Here is a 24,155-nt window from a genome sequence, read left to right on the forward strand (position 1 = left end):
CGACCGACTAGAACCAATTTTTATAGTGTAATATAATAAGTGATACCAAGCCATCAATTCGAATTTTGACGGTAACACTCAACATTCTAACAAATTCACAGGGTTGCTAACAAAATACTTAGCGATATGAATGACAAAAAATTTTGTGTAGCTGTATACCTGGACATTGCAAAAGCCTGTGATAAAGTTTGGCATAAAGGACAATTGCATAAGCTCAAACGAATCTTTCCACAAAACTACTTTGAACTTTTGAAGAGCTACATAACTGATCGAAAATTGTATATAAGATATGGAGACGAATATTCTGACATTCTACCAATGACAGCTGGATTACCGCAAGGCAGTGTATTAGGTCCTATTTTATATCTAATATACACCGCAGGCCGCCGACGTAGCCGAATGGGTTGGTGCGTTACTACCATTTGGAATTCACAGAGAGAACGCTGGTTCGAATCTCGATGAAAACACCAAATTAAGAAAAACATTTTTCTAATAGCGGTCGCCCCTCGGCAAGCAATGGCAAACCTCCGAGTGTATTTCTGCCATGAAAAATCTGCTCATAAAAATATCTGCCATTCGAAGTCGGCTTATAACTGTAGGTCCCTCCATTTGTGGAACAACATCAAGACGCACGCCACAAATAGGAGGAGGAGCTCGGCCAAACACCTAGCAGAAGTGTAAGCGCCAATTATACATATATATAATATATTAGGCCGGGTCGATTTGTGGGCAGGCAAAAAAAAAAACGCCCATTGCTCTGTGAAAATCATATTCTAGGGATCAAAATAAGAAACTTTGCCGAAGGAACCATACTTCTAAAACGAATTCTGATGTCCCCCAATTTGGGTCTAGAATATGATTTTCACAGAGCAATGGGAGATTTTTTTGCCTCCCCACAAATCGACCTGGCCTAGTGTTTATAGTGCCGATAATATAAGAGATAATTACGTGCAATTTTGGTTTCGTCGATTCCGGTTAGGCATTTTTGATGATAAAGAAAATGTCAAAAACGTGGACAAAATCACAAAAATAATCGAAGTTGAACGACACGGCCTGGCCCAGGAGCTGAAGATCGAGAATAAAACATGTTTCAACCATTTGCACAAAAATTTTATAAAGTTTAAAATTTCCAAACGGTTACGAGTGGTTAGCGCAATTACGTATATATCCATCCCGATTCTTCTATGCTGTACAATCAGCCAGTGTGTGCACAAAACTATAATACCTGTATGTAAATGTGCGCGGGTATAAAAAGCGATGCTCTTAAAGTTACTTAAATAACGTGCGTCCTGGTCAAAAGAAATTTATAGGCGAGATGGTAATAAAATTGTGAGTGCAGTGTGATGCTAACTGCCAAGTAGGAGCAATTAAAAAAAGTGTCAGAAATACAAGGTGATGCAAAATTAATCACGCTAACGAAAGATTTATAATTTTTACAAATGACGTCGTATGGAAATCACATTTAACTCTTGCGGACTAGACTGGTGCAGCAATGAGGTACGTAAAGGTAAAATAAAGATTTCCATCAGAACCATTTTCTTTTCACTTCGTAAAAAATTAAAAAAAAACTTCATCAAAAAAAATTAAAAAAAAATTTTATTCAAAAACGAACGGATATTTGAATAGTGAATTGGTAGTTGGATGCTTGATATAGTAAATATTACAATCATTCTATTGGCAACTACCTATGTACAGAGGGTTATGAAAGTGAAGCAAAATGCATCCCACGCTTTTAACTCTAATTTGAATTACTCTATTTGTATCTTAATTTTTGTTATAATTCTGTTCTGAGGTAGTTGACTATGACTGATCGTTCGATTTGCTATTACTTCATTATAGGTCTCTTTGTCATTAAAATTTATTTTATACTTTTTAGTTCGATTGGCAATAAAAGCGTGTTTTTTTGTTTTTTTAAACTATTTTTTATTATGAATGAAAATTATTGTTATCATTGCAGTCAGTGAATTAATGATTCGATATATTCGTGTTATATTTAATTCCTTTCTTATCGACTGTGAGTCTAAAGCTATGCAGTTATCGGCCGTGATAAAGAAGTAATCGGGATGAAGAACTTATTTCGTGGAGGGAGCCTGAGAAACGGCTACCCCACTCCATTGGCCAGTTTTCTTCGATTTTCGTGGTGTGGGGCACTATGAATTCCTTCCACCTGGCCAAACTGTAATATATGATGTAAATAATAATAATAATAATATATAATAATAATAAATATAATGATATAATATATAATAAGGAATATTATTTGAGCGTTATGCGTCGTTTACGTGAAGCAATTCGTCTAAAACACCAGAATTATGGGCCAACAACTCTTGGTTTTTGCATCACGATAATGCACCGTCTCACACTGCACTCGTTCTTAGTGACCATTTCGCCAAAAATTCCACGCATATCGTTCCGCAACCACCGTATTCGCCTGATTTGGCTCCGTGTGACTTCTGGCTATTCCTAAAACTCAAGAGACCACTCCGGAGAACGCGTTTCGAGTCGATTGAGGAGATAAAAGCTGAATCGAAGAAGGTGCTGATGGCTATACCGGAAATGGACTATTTGTCATGTTTCGGGGATTGGAAAAATCGTTGGCATAAGTGTATTTCATCGAGAGGGGATTGTTTTGAAGGAGATGAAATTGATTTACAAGAATAAATAAAGATTTTTCATTTTACAACCAAATTCATCTTACTTTTTGCCCACAGGTAAAAAAAAGAAAATATTAATCTTGGCAATCCTAATAAGGATAATGGAAAACTTTTATCAAATTATTACATTGTCATCGGTCCTTGATAGGTGTGCAAAATTCCAAGTCGATCAGATTTTTAGAAGCCAGTGAAAATTAAGCTCAAAGATTCCGTTACATACATACATACAACCCGACCTAATAAAAGTGTGTTAAAAATGTAAATAAAAATTTAAATGAAGCGCTTTTTGATACTTCAGAAGTAATCAGAGATTCTTATTCTATATTACATTCAAATCTCATAGCGGCAGCTATCAACACCATCTTATAGGATTACTCTATTTATATCCAGTAAAAGCTTTTGATTACAAGCACTAGATCCCATTTTCTCGAATTTTTGACTTTTTGAGTTGTAAGGTTCTTCCAGCAAAACAGGCGGTGTGCGAAAAGCACTAAAATATTCATAGTAATATTTGAAACTTTATTAGCACAAAGGGCCTTGAAATACGATCAGTACAAATCAATGCGTGTGTGTGTGTATAGAAGCGCGTCAGAGCATATGAAATGAGTGGGCTGTATATGCACATAAAAAAGGCAGCCCCACTGAGAAAGCGTGAAAAACTAAGGGGCTGTGAAAATACAAAATAAAAAAATAAAGAAAACCATGCGTGAAACCAAAAGTAACAAAAAAAAAAGAAAACAAAAAACTACAGCCGTAGCGCAAAACATATAAAAAGGGTAAAAAAGAAAATAAATGCATAAACAATGCCGGAAGTAGACGCCGGTTTGCACGCATGCAAAAGAACGAAACGGAAAGCAAAACAAAAGCGAAGAAACAGAAACAAAAAAAAAAAAAAATAGGAAAAAGGCAACAAACTTACATTCATTACTTGAGTTGCTGGGTTGGGTACTCATTTATTACTTTGGGGTGTGAAATTTTGCTGGCCCTGGTAGTGAACGCAAATGGAATTTCTCTACATTAGTAACCTTTAACACTTTTATGCTTATTTGAGAAATATAACACATTTTGTTCTCTTCAAAGTATTTATCTAATAATACGAGATATGCGAGTATTTTTGTCAGCGCTCCTTGCAATCCTTGATACGCTACTGGTTCTTTTTGTTTTTTTGGGTATAGAGCGATTCAAGGTCAAGTGATTCAAGTATTTTTTCTTTCATTCTTTCTACATTTAGCCAATGACGGAATTAGTTCTTACTTAGTTCGTGGGTCGGTTGCAGTACACTCTGAGGTAGTACACTTCCCAAGTAGTACTAAAGCGCCGCTGTGATACCATTATGAGACCTTCATCAGACAGATATCTACAGCCAGCCAGAGCTCTTGATGTAATGGAGAAGATTGATAGAATTTAGCTTGGCGCACAGTCCCAGGCTGTCGAAGAAAGAAATATCCAGTGACCATAATCGTCTAGCCTCCCAAGCCGACCATTTACGGAGAAAGTGCTCAACAGTCTCCCTCTTTGAAATTTCCCCAGAGCTTCTGCAATGGAGATTAAATGTTAAACCTAGCTTTTCTGCGTGTGTGCTAGTCGTCCAATGACCGGTAAACTCAGTTACGAGTTTAAAAAATTAAATGGCGTGGAACCCTCAGGTCTTTCTGCGCACTGTGTCTATTGCGCTGGGGCCAAAGGGTGTTCGAAAAAGCACGAAATAAAATGGAGCTCCTTCTCTTCTGCGCTTTCCTGAGAAGTAAGTTATGCAATCCCTTTTAACAATAGTTAGAGCGATGCCGATGACCGGGCAGGAGATCTTTGCGACAGATTTAGTCGACTCCTTCCTGGCAAGCTTATCAGCATATTCATTTCCCTCTATATTCCTATGTCTTGAAACCCAGATCAGAAAAATGTTACCTGCACACCCAAAAGATTTGATCTCCTCCTTACAGGAGTTTACTAGTTTCGTTCTGCACCATGGCGTCGTCAGAGCCTTGATTGCGGCTTGACTACCGGAGAAAATGTTAATATCTCCCTCGCTTCCACGTTCCATAAGCAATTTGCATGCCTGCAGGAGCGCAATGGCTTCTGCCTGAAAAACTATAGCAGTATTCAGCAATTTTTAGGCAATAAATAAGTTGTCTGATTTAGAGAAAACAGCTGCTCCGACTCTCGATTTCATCTAGGAGCCGCCACTGAAGACGGAGATACCAGCTTCGGTGCAGATTTTCCCTTCGTTCCAATCCTGCCTACTTGGAAAGATTGCCCAGGAACGATCCTCGATCTTCAGTTTGCGGGTAGAAAAATCTGTACAAAGTCCACAGAAATAGGGTTTTACTGCCTAGATATGTCTCTTGAGAGATTGTCTCCAGAGGCCAACCTCCTGTAACCTAATTGCCGCTCGAAGGGCGATAGAAATAAAGTAAAAGCCGATGGAAAGTAAGTGCAAAACGACATCTAGGTAGCACTGAGTCGACATGCTCCAGTGATGCCAATGCATGTAGTCCTTTGCACCCTCCCCAGTTTAATGATATTATAGTCCTTCGGAAGAGCTTCACACCAAACCAGCCATACATGAACGACCTGCAGTAAAACACTACCTGCGGCAAAACACAACCTGTGGTCAGAGCCCCCATGTTTTGCCGAGCATAGATTTGTAGGACTTGAAAGCTATACCGGCCTTCTTTACCTGATTTTCAAGGTGCTGCCTCCAATGGAGGCTGGAGTCAAGTATCACTTCATGATACCTAACTTTCGATGAAAGCCGGAAAATGTGGGTATTTAATCTGGGAAGTCTAAAGTGTGGATGTACATATTTTCTGGCAAATAGGTAAAAACTCTTTATTCTCTAAAAATTTTAAAAACTCAGATTTCACTTAGAAAAACTTAATGAGTAAAAGTAATGAGTAAAAGTAATGAATACGTAAAATAAAAAAAGAATAAATTTTTAAAACTTAAGCGGTACTGAACTTAACTAGAGATCTAGCATTAGGTTCATTCAAGGCCCAGTTGGATTTACAAACACCAACAGGAAATTTATAGTATAGCCGAACTTTTTGTGCCTACAATGAAATTTTATCAATTTAAACAATAGAAGACAGTGAATGTTGATCTTAAGAATACCACAGATAAATGTAGACGCCTTTGAAAAACATGCAAATTTGACTGGTACGTTGTAGTATTTGAATATAAGCCAATTTCTATTACGACTTTCCACTCTGCGTGGAAGGGATTTTTTTGACATTTCGGTTTCACCGTATTCACCATTTTGTATTTTTATTCAAGTGTGGTTTTAGCTCGCTCAACGAACGAATGGCTAAAGAAAATTATTCAAAGCCGTAAGCAAAAAGTGATCGTGTATACTCACGAATATTTTCGAAGATCTCTGTGAAGGAGAATGAGCAAGAAACTCAGGGTGAAAAGCCATCGGGAAAATTGGCTCTACAACTCCAAAAGTTATGGGAAGTTTTACTGAGTGTAGTCTCAGCTAATAATGACAAAAATTAAAAAAATCAATCTGAGTGCTTTTTAAAAGTTACCCAAAAATTCTCAACAAAAAAATTGAGTTTATCCTAGACAATTTTTTTAAAAAGTACCTATATATATAACGAGTGTTTTTTAACTATTATCTTTTTAAAGAGTTGGTTTAAACAGCTGACGCACGTTTCGTGTTTTGTTTCACTGTCAAACATCCACAGTTTGGTCTATAATTTAACCATGAATCGTCTTACAAACGAACAACGCTTGCAAATCATTGAATTTTATTATAAAAATGCGTGTTCTGTTAGGAAAGTTTATCGCGAGCTTCTTCCATTTCATGGTCAGTTCAAACGACCCACTGAAGCGGCTATTCGAGCTATTGTCATTAAATTTAAAACCAAATTTACATTATTGGACATCAAACCACCAACACACTTACGTAAAGTCCGAACTGAAGAAAATATCGCAGCTGTATCGGCCAGTATTAATGATGACCATCAATTATCGATTCGTCGCCGTTCGCAGGAATTGGGCCTCTGTTACTCAACAACGTGGAAAATTTTGGGAAAGGATTTAGGTGTGAAGTCTTTCAAAATACAGGTGGTGCAAGAATTGAAGCCGAATGACCTACCGCAACGCAGAATTTTTGGTGAATGGGCTCTTGAAAAGTTGGCCGAAGATCCACTTTTTTATCGAAAAATTGTGTTCAGCGACGAAGCTCATTTTTGGATCAATGGGTACGTAAATAAGCAGAACTGTCGGTTTTGGAGTGAAGATCAGCCAGAAGAATTGCAAGAGCTACCAATGTATCCAGAAAAGGTCACAGTTTGGTGCGGTTTATGGGTTGGAGTTATCATTGGACCGTACTTCTTCAAAGATGCTGCGATTCGTTACGTAACTGTGAATGGTGAGCGCTACCGTGAAACCATATCCAACTTTGTTTTTACCAAAAGGCAAGAGCTTGACTTGCATGACATGTGGTTTCAGCAAGACGGTGCCACATACCAAATGCCACACAGCACGCGTAACAATGGACTTGTTGAGAGGCGAGTTCGGTGAACATTTTATTTCACGTTCGGGACCTGTCAATTGGCCACCCAGATCGTGCGATATACCGTCTTTAGATTATTTTTTGTGGGGCTATGTTAAAGCTCATGTCTATTCAGACAAGCCTGCTTCAATTAACGCATTCGAAGACAATATTAAGGCATTTATATGTGAGATACCGGCCGAAACATGGGAAAGAGTATGCCAAAATTGAACTAAGCGGATGGACCATTTGAAGCGCAGTCGCGGTCAACATTTGCATGAAATAATCTTCAAACATTAAATTATATGGACTGTACTGTCGATTTAAATAAAAATTTCACTAATTTTTCTGAAATTTACATGTGTGTTTTTTTAAAAACTTTCCTATAGCTCTTAAAAAATCACCCTTTACATATATTTTATTCTAAAAATTAAAAAAAACTTTATATGTTAAATTAAAACCGAAGATATTTCACTTCAAAGAACTCTGCATCAAAATTTTTAACATGAAATAAATCAGAAAATTATTAAGTTTTTAAAAATAATTTTTCAGTTTACTTTTTTTTACAGTTCAGAAGCCCATCAATCAATTTTCAGAAAAATGTATGATAATGACCCAAATACTTGGGTTATTTTACTTGGATTCGATCTATAATCCAGCAATGCGGCTTCTATCTATTTAATTATGGAAAGTGGCTTTCAGTCCTTCAAAAGTACTTTTTGTTTTGGGTCAGGACAAAGTCGAAGAAGCATACGAAAACAAGTCTAATCTTTCCATTTGTCAAAAACAAACGAAGCATGTAATATGACTAATAATCTCATAAAGTCATCTTTTCTGAACAAACCTCGTGTTTGCATACATGTCTACTTGAGCTCGAAGCCAATCACACTACCTATAAATGTCTCTTTATACGTAATACGTGCTGAATGTCCAAGTAGATGCAACATATACAAAAGAGCTTATACTGCTAGTATTTATTGCACATTGCAACATCTGTTACATATTTTATTTAAACGAGCGCACATGGCGTATGAGTAACGTGCACATTAAATAGTGCGTGCGACCAAACCAACGCACTTAGGCATATGTATGTGCAGCAAAATTTGTGTGTGTGTATGACTGCGTTACAATGAAGTATAATAATCGACATGGCATTACGAATAACCACAATAAAAACAAACACACGAATACAGTAAATATCATAGGTTGGGAAACTCCGTTAAGGTTTACTTGCTTAAATTGTTGGGTGTTGTGTAAAAACTTATTACAACACAAAGCTGATTTATGCAAACGAATAAAGAGGAAAGCCATTAGAATTTGTAGCCTTTGGCTCTTAAAGAATTTTTGGGAAAAAGTTTGGACAATACTAGATTTTGCTCGATTGTATTTGTTATATGTGTGTGTAGGTGTACGTGCGTGTGTGAGAGGTTTTGTGATATGCATATATAAGGAATGCTAACGGGCAATACTGAGTTCGGGATTTCGGGATGCTTCTGTTGTCTTGTTACTGGCACATATTAATGCCCTTTTACCTTGAGTACTTAGTACTTTTTCTCACTCCGTTTTTTACTTAATATGCTCCGTACACTTGTGCTCACAAACTTAATTGCCTATATCTTTTTACAATGTTCGCAATAATTTTGAACCCAAAATTTTTTCTTTAATTGTTTATAAAAATATAGCTAATTTAACTAATTTAAAAAATTGTCATAGAAATGTTGAACTGTTTAATCAGAACCTCTAAAAAATTGCAGCGAATAGTGTGAAAGTGTGAGTTCCATTTCGCTCATAAATTGCAATGATTTTTGATCATTTTTTTTTTTTTTGCATACCATGTTGAGAATTTTCTCCGAGAAGTTCGGACGAGGTTGCTCAGTAATTTGATATTGCTTATATTCTATGGATTGGACCAGAAATTCCAAAAAATCATCTTTGTTTTTGCTTAAAAGATTTACTAATCTCTAAAAATAAGAAACTCAAAGGATTAAGTTTGGAAAGTGTCCAATCTCGACGATTTTTGGCCTTGATCCGTGCCGAACGCATTTAAAGCAAATCTATATTTTTCAAGTCGGCCTGATTCATAAGTCAAGCAAATCTTGACCAATTGACTTCAAATTTTAATTTTGTATGGAAACAAAGAGGTGTTATTTTTATGTACTAAAGATTGATCAGATTTGACTACTTTTTTCAATAGCGGGTTTTTGACAGTTTATCATGGAAATAAATACGCCTCAACAACGTTTACAAATCGTGGAATTGTATTACGAAAATCGACGCTCATATGGTATTCAGCGATGAGGCCCATTTTTTGGTATAATTAGTAGCTATTGACGTCGTAAAATTTCCGTATTTGGAAGCCCGAAGCCATTCTGGAACAGCCATTACATCCATTGTATCATAAATAACCGTTTGGTGTAGTCTATCAGCTGGAAGTATCATCGGCCCATATTTCTTCAAAGTAGTCATGAATATAACAGTGAATGGCGAACGCTATCGTGCCATGATAAACCACTTTTTTTTGTTTTTGTCGGCACAACTAGCAAGTGCAGCACTCAGACATTAATTAAGTCCATTGTACTACACTTGGATTCACACAGAAAGTGGCCCGTCATCAGCCCAAACAGCCGTCTGCACTTCCCCGCACACCCGTAAAAATGCGAAAACAGTGTTTGCCGGGCTCATTTTCTGAGTTTGACCTCAACTGAGCCTCTGGTAGCACTACACAGTATCTCTTTTAAAGTACGACTCTTGATGGCATGGAGTCAAGGGTCATGGAGAGAGTCGTTGGATTGACGTCCATCTCTGTCTTTCTCTGTTTTCCAATGCCGGACAGAGGCCGTACCAGTTCCCATTGTGTTTCAGCCTACAAATCCTCTCCTTGGATGAAAGCATTAAGTGGTGGCGAACCAATCATAGCATCTAATGCCGGACCTGAATTAGTCGGAAAAGCTCCGGTGCAACAGATGGCCACAGTGCGTTGTAGTCTCGATAAGGTCCTCCTGACTCCCACGAGAGAGAGTCCACTCATCCAGACTACTGAGGGATAGGTGATATTAAGTCTTATCATAGCCGTGTAGATCCATAGGACCTTGCTAGGAGAAAGACCCCACGTTTTCCCAAAGACACCCTTGCACTGCCAGAAAGCTGTAAGTGCCAGTCGTTCGAGACTTTTCAGCATGAAAGAGGTCATGCTGATGGGTCTAAAGCTTTTGGGGCTGGTGTAGTCGTCTCTTCCAACCTTTGGAATGAAAGCGACCCTCACCATCCTCCAAAAGCATGGTATGTAGGCCAGTGCCAAGAATGCCGAGAAGATTTTCTTTAGGGCTGCGGTCACGGACTCTGCGCCTTCCTTCAGCATAGCAGGATATATGCCATCTGGTCCGGGCGAATTGTAGCCGCCAAAAGATTTGATGGCAAATCGAATGGCGGCCTCATTCACCGCAGATCTGGCAACGAACCAGTCATGCCGAGAAGGTATAGCAGCTCTGACAGCCGCCTCTATCAATAAGGGCTGTTGCCGGCTGACTTTTTGTTACTGGAAATCGAAGTACGCCATCTCCACATTTGCTTCCAACAAGACGGCGCTACTTGCCATACAGCCGACGAAATAATGGATTTACTGCGTCGTGGTTTCGGTGAGCAAATTATCTCGCGTCTCGGAGCAGTGAATTGGCCACAAAGGTAGTGTCATATCAATGCTTTGGACTTTATTTGTATGGATGTGTAAAATCTAAATGCTTTGTTGGTACACCAGCTTGAATTACGGCATTGGAAGCCAAAATTACTAAAGTTATTCAGAAAATACCGACCGAAGTCCTTCAGCGACTTATTGAAATTTTGTGTTCCGTTGCGACCAACATTTGAAAAGGATTGTCTTACAAAAGAATTTCAAGAATGGTTCTACACAAAAATAATAAAGATTGCCCAATAAATTTCAAGTTTTGTTGTTTTATTTCAATTTAAAATCCGAAACCTCTAAATTGATCATTTTTGTCACATTTTTATAACAAAGCTTCTTTTATATCCGCTGGTTCGGCATAAATCGGCGTGTCAAAAAATTATATGTCTTCCTATGGCTATTTCTATGTATAATGGAAACCAATATTTATGTTCACCGCAAACTGCGTGCTCGTGAAAAAATTAAAAACAAATTAAATAGATGATGAAAATGACGAGTGTTTCATTATTTTGCTTTGAAAAAAAAAAAAAATAATAATTTATACAATACAATCAATAATATTTTGCTGAATTTCGGTTAATTGCAGTGTCTGTAAATTCCCGAAAATATGTGCTCTCCCGTAGCTTAAATGCTCAAAGATATCAGTGAAATTGCCTTATAGTCAACCCTGCCTATTCAGTGCCCAGGCAAATATCTTTTATATGTAGAAGTAATCAAGCCGAGGAGGAAAAGAATATGATTTTGTACCGTTTGTAGCGGTACGCTGTGTAGATAATTTTGAATACCTCAAATGTTCAGAAATCAAAGACATTCTAATATTTCTGCTAACTCAAATTAGTATTAAACTTTGCGTTAAAAGTTGATTGAATGGTGGAAAAATCTTAGAAATGTTGGAAAGCAGTTTCGGTAATGATACTCTAATGAAAACAACCGACATCGAATACTAGTGGAAACATCAATAAAGTGAAAGAAAAGTTGCTCAGTAAACAGAGAGCTGTCAGAGGACTTGTGAATGGATGGTTTATGAATCTATTCAAGACATTGAAGTTAATGATTTGCAAACATCAGGTGAATGAGCGGAGAGCTCCAAATGAATCAAGAGCAAAAAACCATATCGTTTTCAAAGAAAAAAGAAAGCGATGCTAACGGTTTTTATGGATTACAACGGTATTGTATAAAACGAATTTTGGCCAGAAAGTCAAAGAATTAGTAAGGTATATTATTTGGGAGTTATGAGGAGTTTACATGAAACAATTCACCGAAAAAGAAAGAATCTGTGAGAAAATAGCTCGCGGATTTTTCGGACCATGAATGAAGCCAATAACATCGAACAGACATCGTATTCAGCTGATATGGCTGCCTGTGACTCTTTTCTAGTTGATCGAGTAAAAAAACCACTACGAGGAATGCGTTTTAACAACCCAAAAGAAGTAATGAAAGCTCGAAGAAGGTTCTGGCAGATATACCGAAAATATAGTTCCCGAAATGTTTCGAGTACTGGATCAAACTCTGGCATAAGTGCGTTGCAGTTGATGAGGAGTGCTTTGAATGCGATAAAAACACTTTTAAGAAATAAACTTGTATTTTGAATTTTCTGAATATATTCCGGCAACTATTTGATCAAGGTGTTATTGCTAATTTTTTTTACTCACGAAAACTTCAACTCTTTAATCCTTGTAAGTCTACTTTAACTTTTCCAATTTTTTTTTTAAGAGTACACCACTTTTTAATATGAGGCATTAAAAAAAACAAGAGTGCGAAAGTTTGAGGTACTAATAAGGCAGCTACATATCGGGATTTCCATGCCTAGTGTGTACTGGCATACTCGTACTCACATCTCGTATTATTTGTACAATGTGATTATTAGTGAACCTTTTGTTTTTCCTTCATTCACATAATGAGTCGTCCGTAGGGATCGCTTAGCCTGTGAGCAGCAAGTTGCTTTTGGAGCCGCCGGATGTATTATATAAATACTTATCTTGCAGGCTGAAGCACACATGCATATGGTTACTAACGCATGTATAAGAAATTGGCTTCCATGTTTGCATATTTGTTTGTTTGTTTGCGCGTGCAGGATGTGCCACTTGATGAAGTAACCACAACGAATGACATTACAAGTATCCTTTTATCGTTATAATTTGTTCATTACACTTATCTCAAAGAACTTTGGATCCCATTTTATGGTAACTAAAGATAATTTTAGATGCTCTTAAGCACACTAATGCATGGGCATTGTTATGGAAGTTGTTATACATGGAGATGTATGTGAGTATTTGCATATATTTTGTATATAAAATTAACTGTGGGTGAGAAGCACTGATTGTGATTGTTGAAAACTCTTTAAACAAATTGAATGGAGTTATATGTGAAATATGTAATAAATATTTGTATCTCTTTCCATATAAGCCCAAATTCTGCACCTCTAAAACTGGCATACATTCCAGAGTAGCAGGTGGACTTACTCCTGTGAGTACCAGCTGGCGACTGCTTCCTTGTTGGTTTAAATTCATGTTTTTATTCCTGCAGCTCGAAAAACATAGAGTATATCCATAAGTTACAAGCCTAAGCAAGAACTGGTGAATCCACGGGTAAGATGGCCAGTTACTCTATAGCAAGAGGCCGCTTCTAAGCTTAAGAGCAGACGTGTTTTGCAGCCGCTAACTCCGAGACATACGCTGCGAACTTCAGGAGGTCATTAATTGGTTGTGTCAAAGTAGTGCCCCGATGGTTCCCCTCTCGTTAGCCCTGACCATCCTTGCCGCGCTGATTGGACATCTCGTTGTTGTTGTCATAGCAGCTTAATAAACCCTGCCACTGCAATATAGTTACCGATTGACTTCATTTAGCTCATTTAACGGTAGGCCCAGGTTACTTGCTGTTTCGATCGATTGAGTCTGGAGGAAGAGGGGTGTTAGATGAGTAGGTTTGATTGGCCATGTGAATGGCTACCATGTGGAGTGCTTTCACTTGCTGGACATATGTTGGGTATGTCGGATTCAATTCTGGATAAGTAGGAGTCTAGTCTACTACCGGAGTCTATTCTTCTTCTTCTTCTTAATTGGCGCGATAACCGCTTACGCGATTTTGGCCAAGCCTAACAAAGCGCGCCAGTCGTTTCTTACCAGCGCACTTTACGACTACATAGACATAGAGCAGCGAATAAAGATCCAGCGGCTATGCTAGCTGGGTCATGTCGTCCGAAAGAATACTTACGCTCCGGCTCTGAAAGTACTTGATGCGGTATCAGCTGGTGGTAGCAGAGGAATAGGAAGTTCTCCTCTGGATTGGAAAGATCAGGTGGAGAAGGACATGGCTTCACTTGCTGTATCCAACTGGCGCCGGTTAGCACCGGAGTCTAGTCTACCAGAACGTAATTGTACCAAAGTTACGCAGGTCACTCGGGGTAGCTGAAGCTCTTCATCTGCAATAGGTGGTGGTTAGACTTCGATTACGAAATTCTGAGGTCGGGAATATAGGAAAATGGTAAGTATCTCCCAATGAATCTCATTTAGCGTATGTCTAAACACTGTCCGGTCCAGTAGTTGTCGGTTCGTTTTGTCCTGCACCTCGTCAAAATAGTTGAAGAGATGCCTGCTGACGTGCCAGAGAGGTAGTTCTAGCAGCTATCTGCAGGGATGAAACCTACGATAGCACCCGAGTAAAAACTGTTTACTGAACATTTTGTTGCGGTCCTTAACTGGGAGCATCTGTGCCTCATTATGTAGGCGTTGTAGCGGGGGACATCAAGAGGCATTCTATGGATGTCCTAATTGCAGTATTGTGGCATGTCTGAAGCTTAATCTACTGTGAATCACTTATCCAGGTGATAAGACAGGCGCAGCATAGTTCAGAACCGGCCGGCCAATTGCTTTAAATGTCGCCAACAACGTTTCTTTGTCTTTGTCCCAAAAGCTGCCGGCAAGCGATTTGAGGACCTTGTTGCGGTTTTGGACTTTAGTAGAAATTGCGGTTATGTGTTCAGAAAAGGGGAGCCAACTACCGAAGGTAACTCCTAAAACTTTGTGGCTCTTTACTGTCGGTATTGGTATGACTTTGACCTTAAGTTGTAGTTTCCCCTCCGTTGTTCAAGTGGTAAAAAGATGTCGTGGATTTAGTCGGGGAAAGTTGAAGATTCTTCGCAGTGAAAGAGCGAGAAAGGCAGGTGAGGCAGTCGTTTGGCCATTAATATCATTGCGCCATTATCGTACAGTCGTTGGCGTAAGATACCAAGGAAACTCTCTCTGGCTGTGTAGAAATTGAAGTGTAGAAATTGAAAAGCAAGCGTGAAAGGAAACCACCCTGCGGAACACTTTGCTTAATACTCCTCTGTTTTGAATTTCGGTATCGAGAGATGAGATGGTACGAGTGCGAATACTCTAATAATTCGCCACCTCGTCTTGGATACATCGTCTACAGCTCTGTTTGCTCGTGTTACCAGGGTGCACCACGTGGAGATGATAGTTGGAAGTGATATTATTCATTACTGATTATTAAAACCGATTAACCCGGCGTTCGTCGCTACTGGGTAAAAACTACCACAGAGGTAATAAAACCACTTCTAACTTTTTTTCTACAAAATATTGTGACCTGTCGCTTCAAGTACCTTTCTCCACAAAAACAAAAGACGCACTCTATACTTAAAATAAATATTTAATTAATTATAGCCCTATATATGACGTAGTAATTTTTACGCGGTTGCCTAGCGACAAACCCCGGGTTAATAGTGCTGACAGCGGCTTACTTAGATCTCCACACTACAAAGGAGTTGTTGATGATGCTGATATTTGTATCTGCATCCCTGTTTGGCTTTAAATTTGAAGTTCTCTTTTTCATCTGATACAATGCACTTAATCGTAATTTGTTCCTTTACCCGATCATAATCTTGCTGCTGCCGCTTTTTTTTTTTGTTTTGGTGGGTGAGCTAGGGTTCAAAATGCTTTCGCGCTTACAGCGACCATCGTCTACTGCGTCGCGTGGTGTGGCCACTAAAACGATCCCTCCTCTCCTTCTGGGGAGATACCCTTCCTGGAACTGCTTTCTATATTACTTCGGGAGGGTCCAGAACGGCATCCATAAAGGACTAATTCTATTCACCCACGTCTAGGTCCACCATATTTGTAGCCAATATCGCTGCCTCTACTCGCTATCAACATCGCTTATATTCTGCGCTTCAGAGGAGTTCACATAAAAAATTAGAGAACAAAAACGAGTACATTTTTATTCCTGTCACCGTTTTACTTTGTGTAATTAATCCTCTGTGAAATACAACTTACTTCACCATTTCGCCATGAGCTATGATGGCAATCCATTTTGTTGTCGCAACCCGGTCGTCAGTGTTCAATTAACCCAAAGTTTATGTAGTGGAACAACAACTTACATGAGTTACGTGGAGAGAGTGACGTATCTCAAAGTAGAGCAACAGAAAAGCAAATTGCGGACTTAAATGTTGCTTCCTCAGATTTGCCGTAACCCAAAACAAAACACGAAAAAAAGCAAAAAAAAATATATCCCAGCACCTGTATGTGTTTGTGTATGCGCACTTACCTACAGTAGATGCCAATCATGACCAAGCACGGGAAATAGAAACTAATACAACTGGAAACGACAGCATAGGTTGGCGTCAGGTCCAGCGCACACGTGGGATACCGTTTTCCATTATCCTCAACGATTAACGGCTGCTCCGGTCGATGCAGACCCAACGAGATTGGCACAAACGAGACAAATGCGGCTAGCAGCCAAATAGCGGCAATGGTAATGACTGCGACGCGTCGTGTCACCCAACGACCATATCTGTGGAAAGGAAAGAGAAAAATAGAGCGAAAAGAGAGAGAGAAGTTATATAATGAAGCATAGCATGAAATAAAGTCAAAATAAATTGCACTGGCGGAGACTCTTTATTAAGTGGGTAAATCAAGTGAGAATGCGGATGTGACAGTAATTGTAAGCACGAGTATGGCTGTGTGTGTGTGTATATTTGAGTTCGGGCTTGAGTGAGTTGAGCTGGTTCGTGATGCAGCACTTCGTTGTATTTCTTTTTGTAGCACTTAGCATGCCACTGGCAGTTGTGCTTCTTCTATGCGTGATTGTCGTGACAGCAAAATGCCTGATGTATGACGGTCGGTCGTTGGTCGGTCGTTATTCGCCGTTGTTGTTTCATTGTTGCTTTTGCGCTTTTATTGTCTTTGCTAGTTGGTGGAAAAGCGGGTGTGGTGAGGGCGTCAGCTTTCCATTTTCAGAAACCACACGCTGTGATTGGAAAATAGCAATTTTCGAAGCGAAGTTAATCATTTATCATTCAATCTGTGATTGAAGTATTGTTCAACCGTATTTGTAAGTGCTTTTAGCTGTAGACTTTTGAAATTTGACTGACTGTCATTGACAGTCGTTGTTAGCGGGTTGCAGCTATTAAAATTCAAAAATAGGAAAAAAGGCAAAGTAGGTGGATTTGGGGTTTTGGAGATGAAAATCTACAAGTCAATGGCCTCTGGTGTGAAGCCATTTACGTAGCAAACATTTTTAAATGCACAATAAAACAAAAAGAAAGTGTGTAGTAGTTCACGGAACCCGCACGATTGAAGTGAAACTTCTTTTATCAACAAATCAATAATTTAACTATTATTTCAATATAATGCATGCAGAAGTCATGGAAAGCATGGAATGGAATTTTATTAAACAGAATTATTTATTTATTTTAATATAAAAAGAAATGAATTTATTGTACTCAATTACATTTGGTTCTCGGCATTGTCATTATCATTATTGGATTCGTTTTCCAAAAATGAAACAAGGGCTTTATGGTAACTGAAATACGTAAAAAATGATCTACATTCTAATCTATCAAGGTATCGATGAAATACTGCATCAATGGTAGTTCCGCATCTTGTTGTTGGTACTACAAATTATCACTTATCGTACAACCGGAGGATTCACTGTCACGGTGTTCAACATTAGCTCTTAATTTTTTACGCTCCAAATACTCACGTTGCCGTTCAGCACCTGTTTTCGGTTTCCGTTTTTGTTGATTTGATGCCATATTTAACAGAAATCAATCAACAAAACAAAATATGTTTGTAAGATTTGCTCAAAACTACACACACACTCTATGACGCGTCTCGCGTTACTAATAATATTGTGTTTGGGATAACTGTCAACTGTTTCCACCGAAATGCGTTCGCAAAGTGTATGGTCTTTGGTATGGTAAACAGATTTATGATACATTATTTTGCGGCGACAGCACAGCGCGATAGCCCAGCGGCTAGCAATGTGGGCTTCCGATCCGAAATCCTTGGTTCGAATCACAAGAAATTTTTTTTTTTTTTTTTTTTTATACATTTATTTCATTTTGTTTTATGATATGTTTATGAGCAGATTTTTTTCATGGCAGAAATACACTCGGAGGTTTGCCATTGCCTGCCGAGGGGCGACCGCTATTAGAAAAATGTTTTCATTAATTTTGCTTTCACCGAGATTCGAACCAACGACCTCTCTGTGAATTCCGAATGGTGATCACGCACCAACACACTCGGCTACGGCGGCCATCAATCAAATGTCATATTTACAAATTACATTCGATAAGACGACACGCCACGCCAGTCTTTTAACAGATGGCGCTGGCATAGCGTGAGTTTTACGTAGTTTAGCGTAGTTTTACTCCTCACACCGTTTCATCCACGCCACGCTTTTAACAGATGGCGCTGGCGTAGCGTCACATATCGATGAAACGCTATGGTTTTACTCCTCACAGCGTTTCATCCTTCGAGACAAAAGAAGTTTCACTTCAAAAAATTACAAATCCAAAAGTATTTCTTCAAATATTCGGAGTAAAAAGCCTTTGTACAAAGTGGCGCAAAATTAATCATCCACTTTTGTTGTTGAATAAATTTTTGACTAATTGAAAAAAAAAAAATGATTTTGACTGATGCAAATCTTTATTTTGATCCTTACGCTTTCCATTGCCTTTGTGTGGAAGCATGCTGCAGCTACCTAGTCAAAAGTGACAAATATAATTGACGTGCGAGGACATTTGCATTAAATTTTCTGATAGGATGATTAATTTTGCGCTACCTGGAATATTGCAAAAAAAGTATATATTTATATATATATTCTAAATTTGTCTCGCGTATTTCTACGCACCTCATTTTATTATTATCAGGTCAGTCCATAAGTTCGTGCGTTTTATAAAGGTGGTTTTAAAATTAATAAAAAATATGTTTAAAGTATTTATTAATCAATAATATATTTTTCTTCATTATTTACAATGTCTTCCTAACGTTTAGGCAAATTTTTAATTCCCTGCTCTAAAAATTTTTTATCATTCGAGCCAAAATACGCGTCGATATCCCTTTTTATAGCTTCTTTTGTGGAGCAGTTTTTGTTGCTCATATGGGATTGAAGCCCACGGAAGAGGTGATAATCACATGGTGCAATATCCGGAGAGTATGGTGGATGCGGCATTACCTCCCATTCAAGCTCGTTCAGCTTGCCTAATGTTTGCCTTGCGGTATGAGGTCTTGCGTTGTATTCACTAAAGACGGTCGATTTTTGTTAAGTGCCTCATTAAGGTTTGATAGCTGATGGGAATAATAATCAGAAGTTATCGTCTGGTTTGGTACCAAAAGTTCGAAATAAACAAAACCGGCCATATCCCACCAAATAGACAGGAGAATCTTCTTGGGGTGAAGGCCATCTCTAGGGGTCGGTTCTGGTGTTTCATCTTTATCTAAGCATTGTCGTTTGAGAACAGGATTATTGTAAAAGACCCATTTTTCATCACCAGTAACGCTCCGGTTCAAAAAACTTTCATATTCACTCTCTGCTGAAGGTTGGCGACGAAAAGTCTATGCGGAACCCATTTTCCCAGCTTTGACACCTTTCCCAACTGAACCAGGTGGCTGTGAACTGTTCCATGCGATGAATTTAACCTCTGAGCTATCATATCGACTGTGAAATTTGGCTCAGCTTCCACGCGTTCGAGCAAGGCGTTGGAGTTGAAGACTTCAGGGCGACCAGCACGCGGGGCATCCTCCACGTCGCAGTTACCACTTCGGAATTTTGAAAACCACTTTCGCGCAGTCCTTACACTCACGGTATCCTCTCCGTGAACAGTGTTTATTTCTGCAGCTTCTACCCACACGTGCTTCTATCCGCGATTAAAATCACTTGTTGAATGCCTAATATATCAAAGAAAATATAAATAGTTCCGCTATATTCCGCGAATAATTTTTTTATGCAAAAATCGTACAAAAGGGAAATTATGGGTAAAATACGAACGAACTTAGGCTACTGCGCACTGCGACCAAAAGACATTTATTGAGCAAAGCTTGCTGAGGTACCATATATTTTAGGGCTTTTTAGCACATTATGGGATTTTTTGTTCCATAATTTATATGGGGCTACAGCAGTACCACCAGCCTTTTTCTGTCTAGTGCAGAACATTCGCAAACAATGTTTTCTGAATTTTCAGTGTCCATTTCACAGAATCAGCAGAGAGACCAAATTGGCTTAAGTGGTATCTCAGGCTTCAGTGGCCTGTAAAGTAATCAATTAGAAGTCTTAAATCTACTCTGCTGAGTGAAAGTAGCTTCTAGAGCCCAATAAGTAGGTAGGGACCGGTCCGCGCACTCCTGTACCTCAAACTTTAATCTCATTTATCTCGAAACGACAGTTTTCGACCTTCCAACAAAAAAAAAACTGTTCAACATCAATGACTGTCGTCTGTACTAGAAGCATATTATTATTTCAATTCTTTCTTATTTTTTTTTTTTTTAACTGAAAAAATCCGATTTTTCAAAATTTGTCAAATTCTAAACTACGTCATTTTGTCCGATTTTTTTTCTAGTAGTGGGACTACAGCCATACTGATTAATAACTTTTTTTGGTGTTTGTGTTTTAGATAAATAGTAAAGCCAAATAGACAACAACGCCAAATCCAATTTTTCTTGAGGGTCAACTTTTTAAAATTATTAAAATTAAAAAAAAAATTTTTGAAAATACCCTAAATTTACGAGCTCTAGACCACTGGGACCCCTTTAGATTTGACTCCTTTCATTAGGCGATGGACATCAGTTTTTGGTACGGTGTCTCCTTCTCTCTGGCGATTAATTTTAAACTGCTGCTTATTTTTAATTTATTTTTTCGCTTTCAGCAATTTCCTGTCAATAATTGCCCAATATTTTCCAAAAGATCGCAATTGTGGACAATTTGAACCTATTGAACAATTTTTACACTGTGATTTCTATACAAATTCATAGCACGATGGCTATAATGGTACTACGCTAGATTGGACCAGAACATAACTGAGGCTTTATGTTGTTTTATGAATGGCAGTAAACGTTTTTGCAAACACTCCCTCATATGATCGTAAATTTCTTGATTGTTAATGCCCGTGGTAAGGAACTTTTTGCTTTTCTTGCTTTGAGAGGTCAACGTTTTTCGACACCTGAAGAAGCGGTTGGGGCATTCAGAATGCATGTTTTTGAAGGTACCTCATTCAGAGTAGCAAAAGTCCTTCGACAATTGGTTCAAACGCATGCAAAAGTGTATAGATCTTCATGGAGAATATTTTGAAAAAACAATAAAGTGATTTTCGATGATTAAATTTGTTTTTGTTCTCTAATCCCGACATATAAAAGGCACCCCTCGTATCTTAAAAATATTATGTGAAAATTTGAAGTGAATCCAGCAAATACATTTCGAGTTATTTAAAAATTAACAAAGGGCGCTCGGGCGCTCCGGAGCAGATAGCAAAACTTTAAATGCGTTTTTGAACAGGTGATCACTGTAACTTAAAAACCGCTTGGTAGATTTCAATAAAACTTATACTGGTTTTGAAAAACATAAAAAACTCGTGCCTGATGGAAGGATTTTTGTTTCAAAAATTTTAATTTCTTTTTAATAATTATTTGTCGGTTTTTAGATGAATCTCCAAGGACTTGTGATGATCACCGTGAGGGACTTCTGGAGAAACGTGTGGGTCCCGCGATAACTTTTACAATTATTAATTTTTTTTTTGAACTTTTGCTAAAGTCAAGTCAAAACATGATGTTTCAATGCTATGTTTTTATTTGTGAAAAATAAAGCAATTAACAACCAAAACAAAAAAAAATTATTGAAAATCATCTTTTTTTCGGGCCTCTGACTACCTCTAACTCCTTAAACAACTAGTTTTGGGGGTATCTACTTCTGAATGGCAAAAGTGCTTTCAAAATTGGTTCAGGCGAATGCAGAGAGAGAACATTTAAAGAAAAAAAATTTTCATTAATGGCCGCAAGCCTAAAAGCTAACCCTCGTATATACATTAGGAACAAATAAATTTCCCCAAATCCGCTTTAAAAAGGTAAGCCCATTTTTAACTGTCTTTTCTACCCTTTATAGTTTTTCCTTGATCCTTTTTTAATGTACTTTCGTGTATTCCTTTTTTCGTATTATTCAAATCTACTACAGGAACTATAGACCTCTTACTGTTGCTGTTGCTCAAGACAATTTGGCTTTGTTGCTTTTCCGCTTAATGATGCGTATAATGCTAATGAAAATGAGTTTGTCGGATGGTTGTTAAAAATTCAATCCCAACAACACAGAAAACAAAAAAACCAAGAAAAAAAAACACACACAAAAGAAAAAATCTCACTGAAAATAACCAGATTCGGTTTCCCGCAAACACACAAATAAGTTAACAAGCTCATCTGCTGTTTACTTTTTGCCCTTTCTGTTGTTTGTGCGCCACGTTTGCTAAATTGCCATTCAAGCGACTTGGCTGAAATAATTTTCTCTGCATGGAATGTAATTTGTGCGCGCTTTGACTGGCATGTGCGGAGAATTTGTAATGTGCGCTATGTCTACGTATAAAAAATATTACAATATATATTTACATGTACATCTGCACATAGGAAGACACACAACTGCATGTGACGGCAAATGGAGCTACGTATGCCTCCTCAGCTAAGTGGCATTTTTGGGCAAAAGTTTATTTACATACAACGTCCAATGCATTAGTAATGCTTTATATTGTATTTTTTTTAATATTGTATATTTAAGTACAACAAATTGAAAATTTAAATAAGAAACGTGTCACCTTTATCATTTTTGACACTATACACCGCCAAAAAGGCACTCGAGCCTTGATCAGGGTTTTTTCGATTTTCGTGGCCTTCTATACTTCAGTGGCCCATTGGGGTAAGAAGTCAACAAAATTATTGATAACGACGAATGGTGGCCGCCGTGGCCGGATGGGTTGGTGCCTGATTGCCATTAGATAGTCCCCAGCACGAAGTCAGTCGTATGGAAGGGGAGTGAAATTTTGGAAGTGTTTAACACTTCCTTCAAGAGTTAAACAGAGATGTTTATTATCGTCGATATTATTTACGTTATATTTAAACGATCTTCATGACTGCCTAGAATGTGGTTTAAACATAGAAGGAAAAGTATCAGAGTTCTTATGGGCGCGAAAGATATTATAGCCCTATCAAGTGACAGGAAATAATAAAAAAACTTGAAAAGTACATATTATAAATTGTGGAACCTTGAGATAAACCGCGCTAAAGCCCAAATAATGGTTTATAGAAGAGGAGGGAAGATTAGTAAATCTGAGAAGTGGTATTGTGGTAGTTAAGCAATATAGATTGTATTACAATTTTCCCCTTCAGGCGTTGAAGTGTAGCGTCACTCAATAGCGTAGCTCTATCTTAGAACCATGAAGAAAAATGAATCAATTGCGTGGACCGCTTCTTTCAACAAGAAGGATGGTTAAACGTCAAGGGCCGATGTTGAATGTGAACCACACCTAAACGTCAAGCTTTTTTCTGCATTTCATTCAACATTTTTTTATTTCAGACTAAATTAATTTGAACCATAGAAAGATACACAATCGAGCAACGCGTTAAAGTTATTCAGGTCTATTACACCGCGTTACACACATTCTGTCCTATGAACCAAATATACTTTTTCAGAAAGGGGATAAAAAATAAAAACACGTGTATCGGCGATTTTCATGTACACGTCACAATTTTTTTTTTTTGTATTTTATAACTTTAAACGAGCAATTCTTGTATGCATATCTGTATAGTCACACGATCTCAGGATTAGCTTAACGGATTTGAATGAAATTGGGCACACAGATAGTGTATCACATTTCTAGACTTTTCACCTAGGTGTTGCCACTGACAATGTTTCACAGGGTTTCCACCTGTTCGAAATTAAAAAAAAAATTGCATGAGATATGCCGATGTGGGTATCAAAAGAAAGGTATTTCACTCACAATAGAGATAGAGATAATTTTATTATATTAAAATTAAAAATTGTTACATTAAACATTTTAATGCTTTTAAAG

The 24,155-nt window shown here is 38.0% G+C and overlaps 1 protein-coding gene across 1 annotated transcript in view; it reads right to left on the minus strand.

The window, feature by feature from the left end:
- Positions 1-24,155, minus strand: part of LOC129238241 (dopamine receptor 1) — a 170,094-nt gene that overhangs the window by 17,848 nt on the left and 128,091 nt on the right. The window contains exon 5 of the mRNA XM_054873285.1: positions 16,376-16,621. Within this exon, the coding sequence (XP_054729260.1) occupies positions 16,376-16,621 (246 nt within the window). The remainder of the gene's footprint in view (positions 1-16,375; positions 16,622-24,155) is intronic.

This window comes from Anastrepha obliqua, chromosome 1, assembly GCF_027943255.1.
Source record: "Anastrepha obliqua isolate idAnaObli1 chromosome 1, idAnaObli1_1.0, whole genome shotgun sequence".
In the NCBI taxonomy this organism is placed as follows: Eukaryota; Metazoa; Arthropoda; class Insecta; order Diptera; family Tephritidae; genus Anastrepha; species Anastrepha obliqua.